This window comes from Anoplopoma fimbria, chromosome 20 (assembly GCF_027596085.1).
Source record: "Anoplopoma fimbria isolate UVic2021 breed Golden Eagle Sablefish chromosome 20, Afim_UVic_2022, whole genome shotgun sequence".
NCBI lineage: Eukaryota > Metazoa > Chordata > Actinopteri > Perciformes > Anoplopomatidae > Anoplopoma > Anoplopoma fimbria.
In genome coordinates, this window is record NC_072468.1 from 6339782 (window position 1) to 6367466 (window position 27685).

The 27685-nt window shown below is 40.8% G+C and overlaps 1 protein-coding gene across 1 annotated transcript in view; it reads left to right on the top strand.

Moving 5' to 3' along the window:
• The first annotated feature begins 250 nt into the window (after nt 1-250).
• trak1a (trafficking protein, kinesin binding 1a) overlaps nt 251-27685 on the top strand; it is a 34117-nt gene continuing 6682 nt past the window's right edge. The window contains 15 exon segments of the mRNA XM_054621193.1: nt 251-455; nt 7906-8100; nt 19722-19798; nt 20597-20713; nt 20965-21065; nt 21295-21403; nt 21823-21901; nt 22055-22185; nt 22364-22438; nt 22814-22951; nt 23042-23118; nt 23267-23506; nt 23846-23883; nt 23886-24173; nt 26499-26960. Of these exon segments, the coding sequence (XP_054477168.1) occupies nt 19748-19798; nt 20597-20713; nt 20965-21065; nt 21295-21403; nt 21823-21901; nt 22055-22185; nt 22364-22438; nt 22814-22951; nt 23042-23118; nt 23267-23506; nt 23846-23883; nt 23886-24173; nt 26499-26960 (1906 nt within the window). The 5' untranslated portion in view covers nt 251-455; nt 7906-8100; nt 19722-19747.

The window sequence follows — 27685 nt, forward strand, 5'->3', positions numbered from 1 at the left end:
ACTTGTGTTATGCTGTCTCTCCCCTTTCTCTTTACAGGTATACAGTGAATAACATCTGGACATCCAAGTACGTGGTTCTGGTTTTGCAACTCCCACCTGTCCCATGCTCAAGACATCCCGACCAACAGTCCAATAGTGCACTTGAGACAAACGTAAATTAGTTTTGTCCAATTCCTATTTCGGCAAGTCCAAGTTTTCGTCCATGGCTGGTCGTTTGTTAAATCGGTAACCACCCGGCGCCAAGCTGGACCGGAAGACGTCCCCTCCCCACACCTGTTCCTGCTCCTCTGCCCCGCCCCCTCAAAAGTCATCCAATCACACAGCACGGCTCCACGACTCAGGGCTTCGATTGGCCAGCGAAGAGGAGGAAGAGGAGGAGTATGTCAGTAACACAAGTCTGTCGGTTCAACTCCAGGAGTTCACGACGACCTACAGTGATGCAGAAACCATTACTGGTAATGTTGCATGCGTACATTATAACCATAAGGTAGACAAAAATGACTGGAACCCATTTCGCATTGTTGAGTCTGCACTAGATGCATAAATATATTATTCATTTGTATGAGTCAAAAAATTCGTGTCAAAGAAGTTCATCAGAATTGAACCCAATTAAATGATCGAATAATAACCCACAATCTCTACTGGTTTTGGAATAAGCTGGGAGGAACATTGCATGCTGAGAAAGATGGTGTGGTGGTGAGAGTGAGGCATGTGGAGCTGTGAGAAACTGTCCCTCTCTGTGACCCTTTTCTAATGTCACATCCTGTCAGTAAAGTAGCTCCAGGGGACCTCAGCTCTGTGTAGGAGCCAGCATGTGAGAGGAGCTCCCAGTGGACTGTCTCTGTCAACTCCTTCACTCATCTCCCCTTCTCCTTTTCTCTCTCCACTCATCCGCTCTCTCCAAGGGAGCAGAGGGACACCAATGTCTCGTCTACAGTGGTCACAGTTTAGCTGTGCTGTGGCCCATCTCCTTTCTCTTTACCGTTTGAATGATTCCATCTGGACTAAGTATCAGACAGATGCTTTTTAACAGCTGAAGTGATAAAAGATTAATGGATATTGATTTTTTTTTTTTTTCCACTGGTGATGACAGACAAACCTTTTTTGAATCACAATCTCACGAAGGACTCCAGCTGAAACCGTAGTGCTACAATGCACGGCCATTGTGAAGAGTCAAGCACACCGTTTTTTGTCTCATGTGGTTAAACTTCTAAAGACAACTGTTAACTGTAGCAGTGTTAAGACTCTATTTGATAAGGAACTTAGGACCCTGAAGAACAGTAAGGAATGGGGCCCAGAGAAAGGGAGCTTAATACAACCTGGCCGAAAGCCACTTCAACAAGGTCGCAAGGGTTGCCAAGCGCTTGTACTGCACTGGACTAATGAGTCGTTAAGCAGTGATGGAGACTATGGCGGTTTCTTACCCTCACAAACAAAAGGAAAGGACCTTCCTGTAGTTTCCTGTAGCACGTACCCTCCCATCCTTTACCATGACCTCAGTTCCTTGTATTATTAGCCCCTTCATCGTCTACCCCGTAACAGCATTAAAGCAAGGCATTGAGGGCGTTTTCATATTTGGTACGATTTGATTCATACCATGCCCAAGTACGATAAGACATTCAGCTTTTGCATGCAGTATGCAGAAACAGATTGGTAACATGCAACCAACAGTGTAACACTTGCAAAATCCCATGGTGAAATGACTGTGGTAATATCTACAGTTGTGTCTTTAACACCAAATTCATTCAAGGGCAGGACAGTTGAGCAGGTTAGGTTAGTGCTGCCATCTGCTGGCATGAGAGGATAAGTATAACAAAGTTAACTTTCCATTATAATCTGTTGCATTTTAAGTTCTTATTATTTTACTTCATTCCTTCTCTCTCTCATTATCCACTGTCAGTCACATCTCCCTGCCTCGCTCGCTAGTTGGATACTTCCTCGCTGTGAGAGAAAGTTTGTGTGGGAGTGTGTATGTGTGTGCGTAATTTTGCTAAGTCTAGAGGATGAATGAACACAAAGAGCTGAATAGAGCAGCTCATAGCCATGGGGCAGTTCCTGGGCGTGAGGCTAATTCTCCGTGGTAACCAGCCAGCGGTGATGTAAAGAGTTGAGTTACTGTGAAATTATGGGATGTTTGGTAAGGAGAGAGGAATCAGGAGCAACCAGGCAGACAGACAGAGAACTGGAGAGACACACAGAGGCGAAGTTACGTAAGTGGTCCAACGGAGCAGAATCCGAAATGCTGAGTCTGCTTCCTGAGACTGATCGAATCACAGCATGCGAAAACATCCATTGTGTGCTACGATGTTTAGACCAGAGCTTCTTGTTGTTTTGTCTCTCACACACACACACACACACACACACACACACACACACACACACACACACACACACACACACACACACACACACACACACACACACACACACACACACACACACACACAGTAGAGGGGGAGCCAGGTAAGGTTCAAACTTTGTTGAGACAAAGACTATCTGTACTTGCTGTTGACTTTTAGGAGTCTGGTCATTTTCTAGGTTTCTGACTGAACTTTGGGTCTCTCAGATGTATGCCACATCTGACAGTGTTACCATGGATACAGTGTTTTTGTACTTGAAAAGCCAAAATCATTTAAATCTAGCACTAACAGAAAGCAGACTGGCTGGCTCCATACTTGACAGAACAGGCTGAACAAAGAAGTTTACAATTCTCTTTTGTTACTCTGGCTCATTTTTGAAGGCTCATGAAAGCGATGTTGTTAGCATGTGACGTTGCACGTTTACATATCTGAAACGGCCACATATTCCGTCATGTCCACTCCTTACCCAATTGTTCCAAACTATTTGTGCTTATTTTACACAACAAGAGCTCAATTGTAAAAAGAAACTTGTTAGCCAGTTCTCATATTATTTTCTGTTTTACACATCTTCTCTTTTCTGTTATATAAAAATATATTCAATCAATGGTAATTTCTGAATTGGATTTTCTTAAATTTCTGAATTCCTCCAATAAAACAGTAAAATGTCAACAACTAACAGCTAACACTTGTATCCACAAAATCTGAATGTGGAACTGATTTGGATCAGTTTCTCTGATGAGGACTCTTGATTGACATAACCAACACATGGCCATTATGTTGTGTAATCATAAAGCTTTAAAATCACATGTACAGGACCTCTGCCAGCTGTAGTGACCAAACCAGCAGTGCTGTCCTATCAGGCAGTTTGTATTGGATTGGCTTGCAGAATGTGTCAAAAGACACGAGATGCTGGAATGAATCAGAGCTGTGGCCACAGTAAGACTGTCAGTTGTCCAATGAGCAAAGAGCAAAAAGTGCACAGCGAATTTTAGGATATAATCTTGATTAAGAAATATTATATCAATATAGTGGCAAAATTTCTGCAATCAAATTGGACACCTAGTAAGTTGTAATTATTTTTATACAAGGTAATACGTTAGAAGGACACACACGGCTACTAGGCTGGGAGATTTACAGTGTTCGTGACATTTGAACACCTTGGTACAGCTTCCCACACGTAGATCTTGTAGTCTGTCAGTGATATTTGACCACATTGACGTAGTCTTGTGTATGTCATGTGCTCACCCGCTTTTAACTAAAGCCCAGTCTAATTCTGGACAGGGTTGTGCTGCGGCTCCATGAGAACAGTGACGCAGTATTTGGTTTAATGGCTCCAATGGGGAAAAAATTGGTACTATTTGTTAGTTGATTGTAGTTTGTCCTTTTCAGGCCATTCTTTTTATTGACTTTTGTCATGAAAGGTACATAGTTGCTAGAAGGCAGCATGCATCTGCTCGTTCCCATATACATATATACATACAGTGTTTAATCCAAACTATCTAAAATAGGAATTAAAAAATGTCCTCTTGCCAGGAATCTACCAAAAGAGTGATGCACAATTCAAGTTTCTTTTCACCAGAGTCAGTGTTTTTGCAGGACATCAAGTCTCCAGCGGTGATGCATAAAGCACAAGATCCATTCAGAAAAGAAGAAGCTGATCAGAAAAAATAATAATAAACGAAAACTCTAAACAATGACTCCTCACTTTGTACTATTTTTTTTTTTTTTTTAAATGTTAAAACTATTTGTGATACACCCTAACTGCTCAAATTAACTGGAAGTTTTGTAACTATACACAAGTTTAGGAACACATTTACTGATAATATGTTCCAAACACGCTGGGATCAGTAGGATTACATGAAAAACACAATGAGTGGTGTGTTGGTGGTTCTTCTGCTGCAGCTTTGCTCATGTTGTACAGACCATAATTACTACTGTAACGGGGCTAAATCTGTGTAATGACCTGTTGCTCCAGAATGTTTTTACACTTGTATATTAGCTCTTTGTGTCTTAATGTACGAGTTCAATAAAGAGCAACAGCCTGCTAGACAGCTGGACTGACAAACATTAGGAACAGCTTCAGGCCTGCTGTTACCCACAGTTTGTTTGTATTAAAGCAGACAGGAAAAGAGAGGGAGAGGGAGTGTGTTTAGCCAGTGCAGCTCGAAGGAAGAGTCCAGCTGGGTTTGTTGGCTGCTAGAGTGAGGAAGAGAGAGAGAGAGCGAGCTGCAGGGCGGTCCATGTGGATTCCGTCATTGGCATGTCAGGCATGACGAACCAGTTTGGCTCGGGTCTCTTCTCCCCTTCACTCCTCCCTCCCTCTTTTCCTGTCTTGCTCTGTTCGTCTCTAACACCCAACGCTGTCCTCTAAAAAACTTTTACCACTCTCTCTCTCTCCTCTTCCTGTCATTTCTTGCGACCTTGCCCTCTCCCGGTCCAGTGGAAAATGTGATAGGAGGGCAGCAGAGTTGTTGGTTGTTGGGCTTCAGGCACCATGAGTGAGTACGCTGTGCAGAGCATGGGTTTCTGGGAGTTTTCAGCTGGTTTCTAGTCAAGTTTATGACGAGTCTGGCGGATATCTGCATAGATGCAGTGAGCTAGGGCTTGTCTCGCTGTCTCGATCTCTCTATCATCTCTTTGTTTGTTTGCCTGTTTCAGTCTGTCTGCCCGTCTATCTACGAATCAGCTGTTTGGACTTGCCTTAACAAGTTAAATGTATTTTCAAGCCTATATAAGTGTAAAGGTCTGAAAAATACAAAAAGTTGAACCTTACATTGTAAGTATGAGGATTATTTTTAAAGGTTGAAAGTTGTGAATCAATGTATTGTAGAAAGGTCAACTTGACTCTCTTACTATCTTTGGCCACAAGTAGCAGTATTGTACTGTAACAGTTTACAGGAGGCAGCCATGTTGATTCACAGCATTTAAACCTGCATTATTCTGTTTTGCAACATGAATCCATCACATGTGCTTGTATTTACCATTGTTCTCCTTGGTGACCTGATTTGGGATATCAGTCCAGTGATTTTAGTTATATCATGTGTGCAGTGTTAGTACTTGTGAGTCAGCTGTTAGTAAGACAGTAAACAAAGTTCTGTTTTAACATTGACACTTAATTCTTTACGTTATTTCTGTGCCCTAGTTTGACCATATTCTGCATGTTTTTGTATCTGTGTAATTATTATCAGTGTACTGCCTGATCTTGATTTTGACACTTGTCTGTCATCCTTTCTGTGTCCTCTGCTTGGTGTGTTTATTGCTCACACTGACGGAGGCCTATTCTTACACTTGAACTTGAACTTTCTTTCTGTTGTGGCTTCTAGTTGCTGCTAATGTAATTCAAGCAGGCATTATTACATTTGCATATTGGACTTGAACTTCTCTTGGTCATAAATCAATTGTGTTCATTGATCCCAAATCAAAATGGAGAAGTTTATTACAGTTATAATTTGGTTTAAAAATGGTTACTACAAGGTGCTCCTTTATTACATTGTTACTACTGCTAGATGTAAAGAAGTAATTATGTTGCTTATTAATATAGGTCTAAAAGTGCAGTTCATTGTCTCAAAAATGAACTGTATCACATGGAAAAATAAACTCTGTTTACGTTGAACTTTTGACCATCCTCGTTAACTTGTTTTGCTCTCTTTGCAACTTATTTACTGACAGAGTTTTCCATTTAATGACTGTGAAAGTAATCTCCAACTAAATGAAAACTAGACAAGTGAAAACATTCATACAAGGGGTGATTGAGTTGACGACAAGGGACATCGTAACTGGAAACCGATCATGTTTGTTTGATCAAACACAATGTACACATACGCAAAGACCTATACACACACACACACACACACACACACACAAAGTTATTGCTGTCTCCATTGACCTTTTGTCAGCACGCACTGCACAGAAGGGTTTGTGCTATAAATATCCTCATCCACGTCCTATTGGTACTCATTTTAGGAGCCAAAGTCATTGGTCATATTTCATATATCAGTGCAGAGGAGGAATTTAGTGATTCTGACCAGCAACATCCCCATCGGGATCAGGTTTGCGCAAATATTATTTGGATTAATTTATGTTTGTGGTAGGAACAATTTAAAGAAAAGTTTAAAAATCCACATATATAACATTAAACTTAATATGGCCGCTGGCTACACAGGGACAATTAATTGAAAAAGAGATCTGGCTAATTTTCTTCATAATGGTATTGATTTAGTTTCAGGGGTAAATTTGGGGGATTTAACACTTTAGTAGCGTTATCAAAAAGGCACCACAGATTCACTCAAACTCTGTCGGTCTGCTGTGGTAGTGTATATGTTGTCTAGTAAAAAGAGTGATCATGTGAAATGAAGATTCAAACCAAATGTACAATTAGCCAAAGTAAATAATAATAATAAAAAAAGAATCTGAGAATAATCATGCTTTTCTAAGAAATTGCAATTTAGTAAAAACTTTGATCAAAGGTAAAAGGTCCCTTTTTCTAATGGATGGCTTTGGTAGGAATTGCAATTCAGTACTTACTTCAGCGTTGAAACCTCATTGGCTGTGCTGCTGAATGATTCCCCAGCTGTTGCTAGTGTGTCTGTGTGTTTCCCCTTTTTCAGCACAGTCAGTCATTCAGTCTGGATTAGCAAACTGTGAGAGACAGCATTGTTTAAGAGACACAGACAGACAGAAGGAGAAACGGACAGCAGAGGAGAGCGACAGAAATAGAGGGTAGACAGAAACAAGGGGCATTATTTTCACTTTATGTTAATTCAGTCTATCCACGAGCTTCTGAATTCCACATTTCTGTAGAAAAAGCGATCAAATCTCTTAATTCTGTGTGAACAGAGAGAATGTGTACTCTAATAGAGTCCTAAATGGATGCCCCTTTTAAAAGCACACTAAACTGACGTGTGTACAGAGAGGCACATAGCTGAACTCTTAGGTAAGATTATTTAGTTTTCCACAGCAGCACACAAATGTGGCTGTCTGGTTGATTCAGTGGTTTTCAGTAGAAGGCTGCTGGTGACTTTAAGGAGAAACAGAGAGTTTGTAGACCGGATTAGCTGCCATGTCAGAAATGACTTATTTTGATGTTTAAATTATTTCAGGTCTTTTACTATTCTACCCAATATTAAGTAGCAGAAGCTGTTTGTCTGACATAACCTGTACAGCCCAAATCCAAGTGAGCATTTGATCAATTTTACTGAGGATGCAAATTGACACAAATGAACCTGACCTTCAGTTGGTCTCCATGTTTGAGTGCTGCACAGTATATACAAGGAGGTTGTGGTTAGTTCGTCTTTTTACCACTAGAGAGCATCCTATACTTTCAGCTTTTAATGGGCTGATGAATTGTCTTATTGGGATGGGTTCTAAATGAGGAGAGAAATTGTTACAAATACCCAGAAATTACATTTTGGCGATCATAAATCTTTATCTCTGCTTTAGACAATGTCACCTTTGTCCACTCCCAATATCCGTCATGTCTTTAAAAAATGTGGTGCCAAAAAAAAGGAGCAAGTACTGAACAGTGTCTGTCTTTCTCTCTGTGCAGATGTGTGTAACAATACTGATTTGCCGGAGCTCGAGATTATCAGTCTATTGGAGGAACAGCTGCCGGTCTACAAGCTAAGGGCCGACACCATCTTCGGCTACGACCAAGATGATTGGCTGCACACGCCACTGGTGGACCCCAACTCTTCCCTCGAGCTGACGACTGAACAGATAGAGGAGACCCTCAAATATTTCTGTAAGTTAATGACATACTGCAGATTTAGTTGATTTGGTGGGAAAAAATACTGTGTCCAACTTTATTGTTAATATGATGATGATGATGAGGATTGCTGAGGTAAGAAATACATTTTGTGATTCCACAATAGACAAAGATGACTCGTCTTTCCGGGTATCATCCCCTTCTCAATACCAACATACATATGTCAATATTTTTACTGAGAAGTTCCTGAACTTGCCATGTTAATACACCAAAGTCATGTCAAACAATAAGGATAGATAAGTAGATTTCTAGATTTAACCTTCAGGAAACTGTTATTGGAGAGTGTCAATAAGTATTAAGATTGAGAGGTGGGACATCTGAGATTTATTCTGACCTTGACTGAGTAGTAATGAGAGAGAGAGAGAGAGAGAGAGAGAGAGAGAGAGAGAGTCAGTGTTGGCACGACAGCTGACCCTGGTTACCACAACAAACATACTCGATGTGTCTCTCTCACTCTCTGTGGGTTGATGTTTTGCTTTTCTTGCACTCGTGTATTGATATGTCTGACTGTCTTATCAAACTAAAAGCTCTCTTGTGGTTGACGGTCACAGCAGCTGTAAACCACACACACACACACACACACACACACACACACACACACACACACACACACACACACACACACACACACACACACACACATATATATATAAACTGCCTTGCACCAAATTTAAAGCAAAGAAACACACATACAAGCTCACATAAAACACGTGCACACAATAAACCAAGGGAACGTAAAGTGTTTTTTTTCACCATCAATAATTCAGTAAACTAATTCACATGCACTTGTAAAAGAGACTCAGGGTGAAAAACAGTGTCTAAAAATAGATCTAACAACTTATAAATAGGCTAAACTGAGAACTGTAGCTTCACCTTGTTGCCCCATGCTGACACTTTGGCCTTGACATTCATCATAGCCAGCCAGACTAAGAGGCGATGACAAGGTCATGTTTCATAAGAAACAGCATGACATATTCTGCAAGGGGTCATTTGCTCATATTCAATATTGCTTTTGTGCTTTACTATCAACAGCTTTCTTCACATATTTTTTTCTTAGTTATCCTCATCCTGGAGACATTATTAGACATTAAGCTTCTTATTATAAACTCAAACAGATGGCCGGATATCGGCACCCTAAGGGCCATGAATGAGGAGGGATGGGTCATAGTAGTTTCATCTTGGTCATAAAGCTGTGTTTCACTGTCTAGGGATATTTTCTCTCCACATACTGTATGTAATAGTATTTATGTATATATTTATGAAACTACTTGCCGGTATTAATATACATCTTTACTTGGAGAAATTGTGTAACAGCATTATGAATAAACAGAGAAATGTGCCCACTGGTGCATCATGGTTATTTATTTATTAGAGTATGTAAGCCTAGCTATCATGTAGCTGGTGATAATTATTGACAATATGCAAAACATCTGTATTTATATTTATATGGATTATATTTTTTCTTATAGTATTATTTCATCTTCTATATACATTGTGTGTGTGTGTATGTACGTGTATATATATGTATGTGTATATATAGATAGATAGATAGATAGATAGATAGATAGATAGATAGATAGATAGATAGATGTATTCTTATACACTGGTAACAAATGATGAAATGTTAGTGCATCTGTTACAGTGGGTGATGCAACCTCACTGTATGCGGAGCAGTTATGTCCTCTCTTGCACATTAGCATTAAACAGTGTGCAAGTCACTTCATTAGCAGGGGTTGCGTTTTTTACACATCATTAAGGCATATTAATAAAGACAACATGCTTCCAGTGAGCATCCCTTTGAGAGATTGTCTGTAGCCGAGTAGTTGTTGGTTGTGGCCTTCTGTTAGCACTTTTAGGCTGGTTGACTTTGCATTTTGCTTGTATTGTCATTGAAATGGATGGCATTTTGTCCAGATGACTCATCATTGTTCTGCCATGCATTGTGCATGTACTCATTTTGTCTCTCCCCGTCTAAAATGACAGATCCTTGAATGCCCATTGTGTTCATTCATTTTGGCTTAGCCACGTCACCTCTGCCAACACTGCACTGCTTTCCTGCTAGCTGCTTTTACATGCTATGCTGCTCAGTCAGGCCTTGGGAGTCTGAGCCTGTTACTATAGAAACCTCACAGAAGGACGGAGGAGAGGAAGGGTGATGCTTTCATAAGAAGGGAGGGCCGGAGCAAGCTACTGACACTGCTCCCTGTGATTGGCTGGAGGGATCCTCTAACCCCGCCCACTCCACTGTGTCATGGTTATCATCATTTCTGCTGCAAAACCCGTGACTGCTGCTGCTCGCTCGCTCTCACTCTCTGTATCTCAGCATTTATTGAGTCATTGTTAGAGATGCAGTGGTCCATGTGTAGAGCTAGTGCTTTCACTGAGCAGGAGATGTGACGAAAGAGAAGACAACTGTCATAATATGACCTCAGAAGGACTCTGCCAGAGGACAGACTGGCAGGAAGATGAATTGACAGGAAGCTATTAATGGATGGAGACATGAGAGCATAGAATCAGGCACATTTGCTGAAGCTTTGGAGTGACTATGGAAAACTAATGGACAGAAAAGAAAGAAGACAGACAGAGACCAAAGGACACCGAGACAGCACAGAAGATTCCAACTGACACATTTGCTGAAAGGGGGAAGAATTAACAATGGATAAAAGGACTATAAAGTGATGTTTATTTCCCTTCTGATGACGCAAGTAACGGTTCTGTGGGATGACACGCGAAAACGGAACCAGCATCACAACAAATATGGAGCATAATAAACTGACAGTTTGCTGTTAATGAGTCTGGGACAGAGGGGACATATGATGAGAATTGGCAGATTGTCACTAATCATGCCTGTGTGCCAGCTGGTAACTGCTAAGCATGCTGGGATAGCATAAGTGGACACTGACTGACTGAATAACGGACAGTATCAGTAACTAGCAGGACCAACGGACAAACTGGTTGTCTCAAAGCAAGCTGGGACATTGTGTTTGCCAGAGATGTTTCACCTAAGTGTGCTGGGACACTGGAAACGATACAGCTGTCTGTCAGAGCAGTGAGGATGAACGGACGAGGCCAGACCCGAGGTCAGAGGTTTGTCAGGGGAGACTACTACGAACTGGACTGGTACTATGAGGAGTGTACTGATGGTAAGACGAAAGTCTGCTACAGTTTTATGCAGTGACATCTAGCTCTTGAAGAGTTGACTCTAACTACTAACGACACTGATGTTACTGGCTATGAATGGTAAGAGGTTGATTTCATATATACTAAAGTACTTCTTGTTGGTTAGTTGAACTCAGTTGGGGGCATTGTGTTAGATAAAGAAATGCATATTGCAGTGAAGGCTTTGGTGTAACTGCTGTGGTATTCCAAACCATCCACTGACAGTACCAATATAAGCTGTCCAGAAACACAAGAAGTGAGCTGTCTGCTGCACAGTTCAACATAGTTAATGGTAGGAAGTACTTTCTGATACTTAAGTTTGGAATCACAGTTCATAGACATAAGACAAGCTTTGATAATGCTGTGTGTGTGTGTGGTAGTGTTGTTTGATAACCAGATAACCAGGTTTTATAATGTGTCCTCTGTTGACACACAGCCTGAGGTTAAAGTAAAGACAGGTGGTGGTAGGATTAAGCTGGATGTGCTCATATCAAAGGAGCTTGGTGAATATATAGACATTTATCCCCTGAACATAAAAGAAAAAGTGTTTTTTCATTTACTTTAATACAAAAAAATAAATAAGTACCTTTGAATGTCCTTCATCTAAACCCAAGTTGAGCCATCTTTAACATATTTCCGTCAACCCAGAGAATGTGACCTTGTGGACTGGCATTCACAACATAAGAAAACACCAAGACAGATGTTTTAGTAGCTTTAGGCAGTGGCTGCTGGATACAGTAGGTGTTGTAACAAGTGCTGTGTGGCAGCTGAGTCAGAGCGGCTTCTAGAATAGGCCCACAGAGCAGCATATATGACGAGCTGTGGGTGTGAGTGTAGGCAGTGGGACTAAGGTGGTTGGTTGGGATTCCTCTTTGCTGGTTGTGACTCGGTATAAGAGGGCTGTTTGTGCTCATGTCAGCTAGCTGCTTATTACAGTTGCTGCAAAAGAGGGAAAAAACAGCTGTCCTGGAGAGACAAACACAGTTCATTTTTAACAAGATATGTAATGAAGATTGAGGCAGCTGGTTGTCCGTCTTAGTGAGTGAGCAGCTGAGCTAAAGGAAGCAAAGTTTTCCGAGAGAAAGTAAAAGCAGTGAAATAACCCCCCAAAAAATACTAATATGAACAAAAAAAACAGCAAGATGATATTGAATAAAACAATTTGGAGCTTGGTGCATTTATGTAATGTAGCCCAGCTTCTGAAGGCACAGTGTTGTAATCTTGCATTAGCAGCAGAATGTAATCTGTGTGGATAACAAATCTACACAAACACACACACACACACACACACACACACACACACACACACACACACACACACACACACACACACACACACACACGCAAAGACATGAAGAGGACTGATGGTGCCTGTTCATGTGACATATGTGACTAACAGTAGGTTATAGATGGTTGGTTTATAACCCGCCTGTATGCACTGCCTCTGGCTCTTCCTCCCTCCTCTCTCTGTATCTTTCTACCGTTCTCTTTCTGTCTTTTGTCTTTGAAGGCAGCTTGGTTCATCGTCTGTGTCCTGATGTGCTCTGTGATCCATTTCACTCAATACACCTAGAACCTGTGTGATTACCTTCCATTTGGACACAGGTGCATTCTTGTGATTTTGATAGCAGTACATTGAGGTATCTGTGAATTTAATGTGAAGCTTTGATGGATTAAGGGAGAGAGTGATCTACTAGTTGTTATGTGGACTATGTTAAGCATGTGTGGCAGGGATGCTCTGTAGAGATTCTTACATAACAGTTTGAGCCAGCTAAGCACCTCCCCCATGTGAGCTTTACAGCTTAAACATCTGCAATATTATTTGGACGTGGAATCTAACCCAGGTTTCGTTTCCATGGTTTCGTCTATGATCTTTTTTTATTTTATTTTTTTTACACCTGTGCTTGATGCTGATATGATCGAATAACCCAATGAGTGGCAGTTTCTTTGATAAATCTGCTTGTGGAGCGTAGAGGCAGAAATAGAAAGCAGCTGGTTTGGTGTTATTCTGAGAAGTGCAAGGGAGGAATGTGGAAGTAGGTTGGCTTATATTTAGCCCAATGATTTGCATGCTGCTCTCAGCCACCCTTGTCGATAGCAGCCTGCCAAATATTCTTTGGCACTTTTAGCAGCCTTCAAAACAAAAGGTTGGATGGATGGAGGTCAAAGAGGATGGATGGCTAGGGCTGAGAAAGAGGGCAAGCTATCCCTCCACTGGGGATGAGTCAGGATGGAGGGATAATTATAGGAAACAAGAATGAAGCTGGGAGACAAAACATGGATTCTTGTGTCAATATTTAATTTGATTTTAGAAACTATGAGAAATCACTGAAGACTAATTATTTGTTTCCACGTCTATATAAATATAAGCTTTCACTTTGTAATTGTCTCCCTTATGTCCCGCAAGTTTGCATTTCATTTTAGAGTCCAAACTATGGAAGCACATTCTATTAAAAAAAGAAGAAAAAAAGATCCGGATCTCTTAATAACGAGATCTTTTTTTTTTCTTTTCGAAATAATAGATCTTTTCTTGTAATTGCTAGATAGTGACTCATAAAATAAGGTGATTAATTTCTATTTTCTTTGTGAATGCAGTTCCATACTAAAGTTATCACTAAAAAAATATTGACCTGCTGTTTTTCAGAAACTCTGTGTTCAAACCCCCCCCCCCCCCTATATGCAACTGTCTAAAATGTTGTTTGTGTAACTTCCTTGTCCAATTTAGTCATTTTTTTCTCCAAATGATTGTAAAAACAAACAAGGTGAAATGTGGGAGAGTGTATGAAAGGGAAAACTGAAAAACAAATGGAGTGTAGAAAAGTGAATGTGACCAGAAAAGTAATGGGAGAAGGGAAAACACAGCTCAGAAGTACTGAGCGCTGTTTGTCCAGGTCTCCTTTGTTGCCTGCAGCAGTGCATCCATAGGACCATTGAGTGGAGTTACTCAAGCATGCAGGACAGTACTGAGCTGGCATCAGCTTTCAGGACCAATTACAGCAACACTTGATCAGTGAGTAATGAGCAGAAAAGTGGGCTGCTTTGATGCGGCCCATATTTATCTATGAATGGACGGGTCTTCTGGGTCGTACGAGCTCAGCCCACATGAACATGTGACATCGACATTTACAGTAAATACAGTTATTCTCCATTTGTATTTATGAATGTGAACATAAAAGTCTGGAAAATATGAAGGTAAAATATGGTCGTCATGCCTCAACAAGAGTAACATTCATTGCAGTTTATTAAAATGTACATGGACCAGCATGCAGGAAGACTCAATTATTTGAAATATGATACAAAGGTTAGAATCTGGGGAGTTTAGTTCATCAAGCCACAAGGAAGTTGCTCAAAGTAAATGGTTAACTTGGAATAACAAACAAAATATGCTGCAGGTTCCAAATATGTGTGGGTATTTTTTTAACTCTTACAAAGACTTAACTAATGGACCCACACTTTAAGGTTTGCCAGTATGGAGGCAGGCTTTTAGAGACATGTTTTTAAGCTTGTCCTTTTGCGTCTGTTTTACAAAAAAGGTTGTTGAAGGTGTTGCATAATCAAAGTTAAAGTTGGCAGTATCATACTTTTTGTGCCAGATTTCAGGGAAGTAGTTTGAAATGCTTTCTTGCTTTTTTAATGTTTCACGATCTATATCCTGGCAAAGAGTGATTGGGAGGACAGAAATGCTCAAACTGTCTATTCTATTGAAGTTTGTCCCTTATAATGATTCCACAGTTTGGGGCATATTAAAACTTATTTTGAAATCAATTTTATTCATCCGTTTGCTTGCCACCCTTCCAGCCCAAAGGAAGCTGGCTATCCCATGAATGAAGCTGATGATACAGGTCGGAGGTTTAACGTTCACCCATAAAGGTTTCAATGTGACTGGCACGCCCTTGAAACTGGTGCGAGTCTATTATTGTTTGCCCGGCCCCATTGTCACCATAGAGGCTGAACAGGACTGTACCAAGTTAGTTTCACTTGAGGGGGGTTGTAAAAAAGACTTGCATTCTTTTCGAGTTGAAGCCTAACACCCAGCGCAGCTCTGATTTGCTCCTGTTGGTAAACATTTGCTTTTAGTGGAACCATTTGAAATGTTTTGATAGGTTCAGGATTACAGGGATAAAGATAAATATTACAGATTATATTAAATACTCTGTGTTAAATCTATTTTCAACCTAGTTTTATGACTTTAAAAAGAGGATGGAAAGCCTCCTCTGTACAGTATCGACTGTGTCCACCCCCCTGTCTGTGGTAAAGTAGAGCAGGTCATTCACTGACCACTCACAGAGGAGAAGGGAGGAGTCAGGTTATCTGCTTGTCTCACAGAGCTTCCTCAAGGGACAACTGATACACACACTTTTAGAAACTCACTCAGCAGACATTATTTGCTACTTGACAGATGCACACAGACAGACTGTACCATGGAGTGTATAGAGAGACATACTGTATACACTACACGCACGTATTGTCCTTTTGTGAAAACAAACTTTGTTAGATGTGTGTTTTCACAGCTAGGCACACACATATTAGGTATTGATTCATAGATTGAATCACACACACACCCACAAATGCACACAGCCAAAGTAGGAGCCATGGTGTTGCACGTGCAGGCTTTGTGGTTTAGTGGATAGCCTTAGTGCCAGAGGGGAGGATGGCCCTGCTCACAGCGGCTGAGGACGAGCTGGAGAACGCTAACCAACCAGAGGAGGACAAGGAATATGTTTGTCTACCTGCTCATGAAAGCACGGAGGAGGAGGAAGAGGAAGGAGAAGAGGAGGAAGAAGAGTATGTTTGTCTTCCCGCTCACGAAGGCACAGAGCAGGAGGAGGAGATGGATGAAGAGCAACAGGTTCTGTGTGAAGGTAGTCTTCTTTGTAATTGAGGGCATCATCTCTGTTCTCAGTGTATCTGACCCTTTGCAGTGGGATTCTTAAGTCTTAATTCTTTTGTTCTGAAGGGGTCTATTGGATCCCTCTGAAACCCTTTTAAGTCGCTTTATCCTGCAGGTGCAGTGTTTAATGTTAGTGTTGGTCTTAGCACAGCATGGTCCGGTTACCTGCTAATATGACATGTTCAAATATGGGCTTGGCTCTTTGTCCCAGCCGTCCCTTCAGTGTGAAGTACCAGCATGCATTTAAATATTTGTTTAAGAATACGTAAAGCTACCGATTTTTCACAGAGAGACAGAGGTTGATGATGACACATAAACTAATGTGTACATAAATGGTATGATCTCATGCAGGTACTGGGGGGGGGGGGGGCTCTTCAGTGATATGTATAACTGTAAGCATTTATGACAAAAAAGTGCATGAATAGAAGAGATATTCTGTAAAAAAATCCACCATGATTGGTCACTTTGTAGTAGTTGTATGGTTAGACACAGAGGTTACTGTGGCATAAACAAGTTTTATAGTGGCTACTAAGATTAATATCAACCTGGGGCAATAAGAATAAGAAATGACACTCAATGATACATACCTATATTAGTCTTCTTTTTAACAGTTCCACACAGGCTGTGTTTGGAGTTTTGATTGTACTTTGTCCTGGTGTTTGTTTGTAGTCATGAACTTGGGTGTTGTCTGTTGCCCAGTAGCAAGACGGCTGGCTCCATCAGCCAGCCTGCTGCAACGCAGACGGACAGAAACAAATTGATTAATAGGTCCTTGATGAGCTTTAACTACATTTTAACTCAGAACTCTAAATCACCAAACATATCTATGGAGGTAGAACCCATATAGGTTTTTTTTAACATTATACCTGTTGTGATCTAGATGGGTAGTGGTTAATAAGACATAACATTGAACTTCTCCTCTCCTTTATCAACTGCTTGCCACAAGAAAGAAAGAAATAGAGAGGGGGATAGAGCAAGTGAGTGTGTCAGTCTTAAGTTACGTGCTCTCTGTCTAAAACACCAAGACAACATCCAGATCACATTCCAATATTAAGTTACACCTTCCTTCATTCCTTCACGTATCCAGGTTACAGTTGCCTACTCTGACCTCGTCGTTACCTTTCCTTTCACCGCCCATTTATGACCATAGCTGTGTTGTCCTTAAACCTGTCTGTTTCTCTGCTAACTCTCAGGTGCAAGCCATGTTTTTATAGCAACAAGTAGAAGTGAAGCCAAAAGTCCACTGTCATTATCAAGGCTCTCTATTGGCTTATAAGCTTCCAATAGTTCTTTTCAGTTGTTCCCACTTATTGATTAGATTTGGGCCGAGTGTTGCCATGGTAATAAACCAGCATGTTGCTATATAGAAAGCACTCACACACACAGTACGACAGGTAAACAGGCTGCACCCTGTACGACCAAGTGAACAAGCTCATTATAGGCTAGATGGCAAACAAATACAAGAGATTATTTGTTTTGTTCACAATGGTATGCTTCCTGCTTATCACCATGCTGGTTTGTTCCCGCGGTAACACTATGTGCCACAACAACTCACCTGGGAGAGAAGGTTATGTGCGCAGAGGTGGTTTTGTTTGCATGATAATGACTCTGTGTCAATGACCAAGTACTTGCAACACTAAGGAGCTTTGGTGGGATTGAGCAAATGCCGGCATGCTAGCATGCTAAACGAAGATGGTAAACATGGTAAACACTACACTTGCTAGAAAGCAGCATGCTGACGTTAGCATTTAGCTGTTGTGCCTAGGTAAAGCCTCACAGACCCACTAGCATGGCTGCAGACGATTAGTGTAGACCATTTTTCAAGTAGTATGTTAAGCATCTCATAAGTATTTAAAATCTTAGTTTTTTTGTACAATTGTACCTTTGGGTAAAAATGTATGACAAACACATTTAGGTGCCCTTATTTATTAAAACAAAATGCCTCTGTGAAGCTGCCCAGTGTCATGCATGCTCATTTGACTTTGTCCGGCGTGAAAAGGGCAAGTTATTTAATAATGTATGATAATGATGGGAAATATCCTTAACTGAAGCAGCCAGCAGCCTGACAGTACACTGCCTGCGATGTATGAGGATATGAAAATGTGTTGTTTGCATTGGCTAACTCCGTTTTGCATTGTGGGAGGCCAGAATGCCTCTCTAATACAGCTCTATTGTGTATGAGCCTGATATGAACTGGAGTAAAATATTAATTCTGTGGAATCTGAGGTAGTTAAATTGCAGTATCCTATTATCTCGCTGTGTCTGCTAGTACTGTATGACACATCATGCAATGTTGGACATTACATCTCCTGACGGCGCAGCATCACACACCTCCTCTCTCCAGCTAAGAGTGTTAGAGGTGACGAACAGGGCTGTTCAAAAGTAAACATGCACTCTGATATATCCCTACCCAGTCACTTTATCTATATCCAACTTCAGCAACAACAACTCAAACTAATCGAGCAACAAATTTTCAGAAGAACCAAAAAACAATCTCAACGAGCAGACAAAACACTTTTGTTGATTTAAACATAATGCCTCTAATGGGCGAGTTAGCCCCACACTGAGAGTGTTACAGTTGCATGTGATGTATTCTTGTTAATCATTAAACAATCTAGTCCGGATTGTTAACTGATTGATTTAAATTCGTAGCCTTGGTTGGCCTTTGTTGATAATGAACGCGTGCTGGGTGTGGTTACTGGCATTGGCCACTGTGTCTGCACTCAGTAACGTGTCTTTTCTGAATCACTAGTTATGAATAGTGGGTTGTACGTTGTATATGAGTATAGTATGTGGGTGTGTACTTCTTAAGAATATAATAGGATTCATGAACCAAGAAAAGGATTATAGATAACTAGGAGAAAATCTGTATTTTAAAAAATATATTTTAACTACAGTACACGTAGTATTGTTGTGAGTTAGAAACACTAAGAAACATTTATCGTCATGAGTTTAGTAATCTGGTAATTAATACTCAGTTGGCAAAAACTAATGCACTCCTCCCCCTTTATATCAATGAGAGTAAATATTGGAAACACCTCTTTTTATAACGCAATACAATTTAACAGCACTATTAAGTTTCTCAACATCTCTTAAATAGTTTGAACGAATAACGAACATTATAGAATTATGGCGGCAACAAATTGTTCAAAAATTAAACAGTTACTTTCTGTATATAATGTTTATTGTATATGAACATAGAATTGAATTGAATAGATTGGCCCCATTGTCACTGATGTCCGATACGGCTATTTGAGTTAGTATCGGCCTGATATCAGTATGTCTCTACATTAGTTTTAGGAAGGTGTACTTAATAAACTGGCGACTAGAGTGTAAATGGAAATCAAATCTATAGGCAGGTTAAAATGCAGTGTATTAATATCTAGCATTTGAAAGAATAGGCATCAAGTCACACATCAGTTATTGTGTATTATACCTATCATATGCCACCACAGTTTTTATATGCTGTTGATCTGGATAGAAGGTAGATTTTTAAGACTGTATTGAGACCTTTTCTCTCTTTCTGTCTTTCTTTGTGTCCGTGCAGTGCTGTGTGCTGACAGAGTGGGCCAGATGACGAAGACCTACAGTGACATTGATGCCGTCACTCGACTGTTGGAAGAGGTAAGATCATGTCCAGTTACATCAGTTAATGTAGAAAAAAACACAAAGGCCTACAGTCTATGCAGACTGTTAAGCACTTTGGTCAAATGTTACTGTGTGGGCTGATAGTCTGATCACAGGTTTCCCTATGAGGTTCATGGCAAAGGAGGTTTGATGGAACCACATCATAAAACCAGCTGCCAGCAGATAATATTCAAATATAAGTGAGTGATATCAGCTAATGGTGAGAACTGTATTCGGCTTTCTCTGTGTAAAGAAAAGCTGTGAAAATAGCATGGTGTCATTGTTACATGACCCAGGAAATTTAACAGCCAGCCAGCCAGCCAACTATTGACGAAACATGGTATTCATAGATGTCATACCACCAACAAACTGTTCACCCTCAAAAACTACTACATTTCACAGAAATGGAGGTAGTACACCTTGTACAGTACACCTTGTTGGGATGTCATTGTTTACGTTTTACACTAGCTTTGCTCCTTCAAATCCATTATTCCTAGAAAACCCCACTTATTCGCTTTCTTGTAGCGAGTTAGCTGAAAAGATCAATAATACTCTTATATGTAAAATCTAAATATGTAACGAGGGCCAGCAGCCAGTGAGCTCAGCATAAAACTGGAGACGGGGAAACTGCTAGCACGGCTCCGGAGATAAGAGTGTTATCAATCCTCTTATCTAACTCATGGCAAGAAAGCAAATAGGCGTATTTTGCTAAAATGTGAAAAATATTTATTTAATACCTGTCATGTTTTTATCTGCTTTGCTGTCAGAACACTAAACAAAACTTTCTCGTTGCAGAAAGAGCGTGACTTGGAGTTAGCAGCTCGCATTGGACAGTCGCTGCTGAAGAAAAACAAAGCCCTCAGTGAGAGGAACGAGCTGCTGGAGGAGCAAGTAGAGCACATACGAGAGGAGGTACACAGCGAGAGAGTGTGTGTTTGTGTGTGTTTCTGAATTTGGTGGTGATCAGATGTGACAGTTTTGGGGAAATGTCTTCATGAATATAAGTATATAGGCCTTTGTCATTTTTATAAGTTCTTACAGGTTGTTTTCGTGTCTTAGAACATGCAAAATCAATGTAATGGCCTCCATGGGTCTGGAGTTGTCTCTTCTGTTACTTTAACTGTCCTCTGTCTACATACGTCCTTCATTCTTTCCACATATAGGTTTCTCAGTTGCGTCACAACTTGTCCATGAAAGATGAGCTGTTGCAGTTCTATACCAGCACTGCTGAGGAAAGCGAGGGGGAGTCTACCACCTCCACACCGTGAGTCTCCTTTTATTCACCTCCTCTTCTCTCTGAGTTAAATAGTATGCAGTGAAGATAAACATTGGAATTTAAGTCTTTTTGTGTGGAAAAATAACAATAGAAAGTGACAGAGGCCTTTAGCACTACTGAATAAAATGGGTATTTTACACTGTTTATAGCATAGCCATGGATGATTGACTGACCTGCTGATTCACATGTTTCTCTTTCATGTGTGTGTGTTTTCCAGTGTGCGTCCCAGTGAAAACAATGTGTCAACTCCAATTTCTTTCCCCCTGGACTCCTTGCAGAAGAAACTCAAAGATCTGGAGGAAGAAAACAAATCATTGCGATCTGAGGTACATGCACACATTTACACACAAGCTCCTGCACACACACACAGTATTTGTTTTTAAAGAAACACCTTCTCTGCTTTGTTTACCATAAATCTTTGTATTGCATTACTTCTATCATACAATTACATTTAAACGTTCTTTCCAAAAATGATGAAACCCAATGTGATAAAGTCAAACCAATAATAATGATCATCAAATTGAAATTAGTCATATTAGTTTGTTTATTTATGTGGGACAGTGAACATTAATCAACATTGATGTCAACAAAATCAACTGAACTGAAGTCTGTTTGATTTAGTTTGTTTCATTAGAGATTCTTAGAGTTGAAGCTTGGTTTTCTGGATATCTTTTAGGAGAGTTATTTATTGAAGTGATTAATAATGACTACAGTATTGATTAGTATTGTCTGTTTGTTTTTTCAGGCCAGTCATTTGGAGACAGAAACTATCTCCTATGAGGAGAAAGAGCTGCAACTTGTCAACGACTGTGTCAAAGAACTACGTGAGTATTGGTCTGACTAAAGTCATATTATGCTTAATGTTACAGCTACTCTCTCTTTCTCTCTCCCTCTCTCTAAAGGCAGTGAGGCAGTAGAGAGACAGTTTTTTTTGTTGCAGAGACTCACTTTAGATGAACACTTGTTGATGTTTTCAGGTGATGCAAACCATCAAATTTCCTCTCTGGCTGAAGAGCTTGCCAGGAAGACAGAGGACGCCTCCAGACAGCAGGAGGAGATCACACACCTCCTCTCCCAGATAGTAGACCTCCAGAAGAAGGCCAAGATGGTAGGAAACCCCCCCCCCCCATATCTTATACTGATAATGTCAAATATCAGCTCTTACAAATGTTACATTAGTTCTTTATATTTTGTCTTAACAATGTCTGTGTGCAATGCAATAAAGCAGAGACTAAACACATTGGATACATTTTTTTCATATCCTTTTTTGTCTTTGTTGTTTGCAGTATGCCGTGGAGAACGAGGAGCTGACTCAGCACTTGGGTGCAGCCAAAGACGCCCAACGACAACTCACTGCTGAAGTAAGGCAATCAACCATCCGCTGAACTATCTACATTAATAAAGCACTAAATGTGAAATCTGATATGACACGATCATTAAAAACTTATTTCAGACCTTTATATAAAGATTTCAGTACTATTGTGTGGTCCAATGTACACACTAGAATGTCTTCCAACACAAAGCTGGTCAACCAAGACATCGTTTACATCACTTAAATGTCAGTTCCAAGTGATTTCTGTGAATTTTGAATCAAGACTTAAAAGTCATTAGATACATATACATCAGTTATTCCCAAATATAACTACACATGCATGTTGTGAATGCAAATTATGTTTTTTTTCTCTAAATTTCTTAACATGAAATGCTCTCGACCTGTCTTTTTCCCTTTCCTCCAGTTGCGAGAGTTACAAGATAAGTATGCTGAGTGCATGGAGATGCTTCACGAGGCTCAGGAGGAGCTGAAGAACCTAAGAAATAAAACTCTACCACTCAGCACACCGAGGCGTTTCCATTCTCTGGGTCTGTTCCCAATGGTGAGCTTATTTTCACTAACGTGTCCGTCAGTATCACAGCATCTCCATTGGTCACAGTTTCTACAAAAATAACTTTACCTGCTTCTCCAGGACTCTCTGGCAGCAGAAATAGAGGGCACCATGAGGAAGGAACTTCAGATGGATGATCCAGATGTAGAAGAGCAGAGGTACATCCAGATAGAGCCTGGCACACCCTTAAATGAAAAACACTGATAAAGGCTTGTTAATTAGTAACTTCATAGGGAAATGTTCAGTGTTGATATATTAAATCTATCAGTTCAATAAATCTGCATATACGTGATCGTGTCTCTCCAGACTGCACCCTAAGCGAGTGTTCCAGACTGTAAAAAACCTGAACCTGATGCGTCAGCAGCGTTCGTCGCTAGCCCCCTCCCCCCTCAACATCCCAGGCTCCAATCAGACATCATGCCTCACCTCAGGGCTCTCCAGCAGGGTGGGCACGCCACGCTCCAACTCCCTCTATGGTAGTGACACGGGAAGTGGGATCATAATGGACAACAGGACCAGCAGTATCCTGGAGGGTCGAGACGATGGGTACGGACAGATGGACTCTGCAGCGCACATTTAAGATTGTTGTACTTTAGATGTTCAGTTCTTTCTTTGCCATTACTTTCCAGTTTTTCCCTCATCATATCCAATAACTAAGGGGACACAACTCACTATCATTTTTAACAATTTATTTCTGTGTCTATTGGTAACCTTGTTGTTCGTTAGAGTTTCTATTGTCTGTCTGTGTTTGGTTTCTAGCAACTCTTGCCTGAGTTTTAGGTTTCAGTCAATAGCTCCTACCTTTATATGTTATCTTACTCAACAAAGAGGAACTAAGCTTTGGGAGACTGAAACCAATCAATGTCAACCATGTCCCCTCCCCAGGTCAGAGGACTCTAACAAGCGGCCCCCTGGTACTCCAGGGACCCCGGCAGCAGGGACCTGGAGGCAGCCCTGCGGCGTCTGTCCCTCCGCCGCGACAACTACCTCTCAGAGAAACGCTTCTTCGAGGATGAGCGGGAGAGGAAGCTGGCTCATCTGGCCAAAGAGGAAGAAAAAGGGGGTGAGGGCAGCAGTGGAGGCCTGGGGACCCCGACGGAGAGCCTGGTGTCACTGTGTTCGCATCCGTCCTTAGGAAGCGTCTGGTCGGGGTACTCCTTCTCGGCGAGATCCTACCTGCCTGATAAGCTGCAAATTGTAAAGCCGCTGGAAGGTGATTATTCCTCTCAGAGACACAAGTCCTCTAGTCCTGCACATAATGAAAAAGAGAGTCAAAATCAGAATGCCTTGCACAATGACAATGAACATTTTCAGCACTCTCAACAGAATCAAAACCAGAGCATGGCACAAAATTCAAACAGTGAATTTCTAAACACTCCCCAAAGTCACACTCAGATGAGTCAGACCCAATCACAGAGCCAAAGCCAAGCACTTCAGAACCAGAAGCAGAATCAATATCTGATTTTTCATCGCTGCAGTCAATCTAAAATCTTTCTGAGTGCCTCACAGGATCCTAAGACCCTGCAGAGGAGCTCCAGCTTGTCGGAGCTGAGGAGCTTGTCGAGCTCTCAGCCTCACATCAGAGCTCCACTCGCTTTAGTCACAGGCCTGCTGGAGGTGCTGGAACAACAGGAAGACAGTTTAAATCTCCAGCACTCCTTTTACTTCAGACATACACGGCCACGCTGCTGGTTTGAAGTATAGAATAGTAGAAAGACAGCCTGCTTTGTGCTGCTGATTTGAAGCATATAGTTTGTCAAAGAGCTGTTGGCACCGCTTAGCAATTTATACATAGTTTTGTGCTGTATACCGTTCTCAAACTAGACTTTGAGAAATTCAACAGGTATGGAAATGTATACCACAAATGGATATTTATTGAATAATCTGCCACAATGTCAGGACAATTTATGAGCACTGAATGTTCCCAGTTTTACATTTATCCTAAACACATCACAAAAGGTGAGCACTTTACACAGTTTTATTTCTGTTTGTTCTGCAGTGACTGATTCAGTATGTAGTACTTTAAATGGCACATTTATTAAGTTTTCTTATACCATGATTTTTTAATAGAGGTCTTTATTTTCCAATGATTAATTATATCAATACTGCATTGGTTGTGGAGTTTGTAGAGTTTAACTGCTGATATATTTGCTGTCAGATATTTACTGTCATTGTTTAGTTTGCGACTGAGTAATTAAACATTTTTTTTCTCCCCACACCCTAACATCGTTGGGTTGGCCTAAAAAGCAACGTCTGTCTTAAAGCTGATAATATATTTTTTGTACATGTGCAACTACTAGCCTAGAAATCATGCATCACTTTAAAAATGAAGTCCACTAAGAGACACAAATTGTGAAAAACTGCTGTCACAAAGGTTTTTTCTGTGTTGTAGCACCACCTAGTGTTCAAACTCAGTTACAACACTTGGTGCATGTTGGGAAAGAAAATATGTGGAAGTGTTTGATTCCAAGTCCAATGATGGCTGGTTAAAATGTGAGAAATAATCTAGAATATTTCTCACATTTTTATTTTATTTCCTATTACCTTTATGACAGAGAGCCTTTATAATTATATCATAAATAATCATTCTGGCCTTTTTATACATTACTGCTGTACTACTGGATGTACTGTCCATCCCTTCCACTCCTCTCTTGTACGCCTTTTTCTTTTTTTCATTTTGGTTTAGTCTCTTTTTTTCACTTTACTTCTTTTTCTGTTCAACTTGTCTGTTTTCTTTATTGATGATTTCTTAAATAAAACCTCACTCATTTTTCTTACCTTCCCTTTCTCTCTCTCATCCTTTTTGTGTTAGCCTTGTGCGTTTGTGTACTGACATCTCTCAAAGGACCTTCATGTATCACGAGAAAACAACCATTCATTGGACTTGAAATGAAAACAAGTTACTAGGTGCAATTTGGTTAATGAACACAACGACATTTTCTACTGTGGCATTCATTGTCACCGCAATACTGTATATGTGACAGCCTACATGTACTGCATGAAAAGTATGCACCTATATGCCTTTGCCTGTTTGTGTGAGAACATTTATGTGTGACATGGATTGTGTGACTTGTTTAAGTGCATGACTGTGTCCCCTTGGGTGTTTGTGTGCGTGTATCTCTATCTGCTTGCCCTTGTATCTGTTTTTATACAGTATAATGTTACCAGTAAACAGCTGGAGCATATTTTAATCTATTTCTTACACATACTAAAAGATATGTCAATATGTCTACTTACAGTATGGTACTATTTCTTGGTTACAGCTTTTGACATTGTAATAAATGCCGGGCTTATAGCAGTTAGCTGAAACATCATCCTATGAAGCTGATGTGATTTTGGATGGCAGTACTAAGTTCAGTAAAGCAGTGTGCCTGTGGTCTCTCTTCCTCAAATTTTGCAAAAGCCTTAAGAGGGCAGTTAGATATTTGGTGGACTGACACCAACATACAAACCAACTTTTAGATATTATTTAACCTACAGTTAGAGCATCTCAAGACCGGTTTAGATAACATGAGTTTTTCTCTGACCTTCTTTTTAGGCTCTGCTACTCTCCATGCATGGCAGCAGTTGGCTCAGCCTCACATGGGTGCTCTGCTGGATCATCGGCCTGGCGTGGTCACGAAGGGCTTCCGCACTTTAGACCACGAGCAGGAACAAGAAGACTGCTGGCACCTGGACCAACCGGAGGTGGACGACGCTTCGTCTGACTCTTTTACTGGCTTGTCAGGAGAGAGCTTTGCTCCCATGGATCTGCCTCGCTCTACCTCTTCTCCGTTTGTCTGCTGCAACAAAAACAGAGACATCGATGACGATGGCCAAATAGAAACTTTGCAAGGCAACATGTGCAGGGCAACAGAAGCAATTCAAGTGAAAGATGGACATGTTGCAAACATACCCTTTTCCTTCTCTTGCCTCTCCCCGTCTTCTTCTTCTCCTCTCCCCTCCTCTTCCGAGATGAACGGACACGTGGACCTCAAGGAGCTCCAGGACCGTATGCCTGGTGAGGGAGCACTTAGCTGAGGTCACTGCACTGCATCCATCTACCCTTGTAACCCTGGAGCATGGGGATTAAGGGGGAGGGAGGGTGAAGAGGAGGGGTTAGGAGGGTGAGGGATTGTTGAAGTCATTCACTGGACATCTCACAACCCCAATGTGACGGTTCCTTCCTGCACGATCACACTCATGTGCACACACCTGCACATCCCATCGGCAGTCCTTGTGTGTGCAGCCATCGAACCCCACCAAAACAGAGTACATGTTTATTTTTTTGTTCATTAGTTCACTTAAGCTTACATCTTAATAGTCTTCCTTCTCAGTGCACGCCTTCTTTCGCTGATACACTTTGCCTTATTTCAACCAATCACACTTATTTTTTTAATCTTCCACTTAACCTATCCTCTTCAACAAGTCTACAACTTTTTTTTTTTTTTTACAATTCTACATAATTATCTCAATCTCTCTCATGGTGACCTGCAGTACGGTAGTTTTTCATGTTTTGGTGTATTTTATTCTAATTTGATTGATAATATATTTTAGTAATTCGCTACTTCTAGCAGTCAACACTTAAACCCCAGTTTACCACACAAACACAGGCACACAGAAGTATCATGGCTTGGGTCCAGTGTGTGGGCACGTACGTGTATATCAGGTGTTATTAGTGCAGCTGTCCAAGTCACATGAACACATGACACCCACGGCTGGTTTATATTGGAGTTGACTTTACGG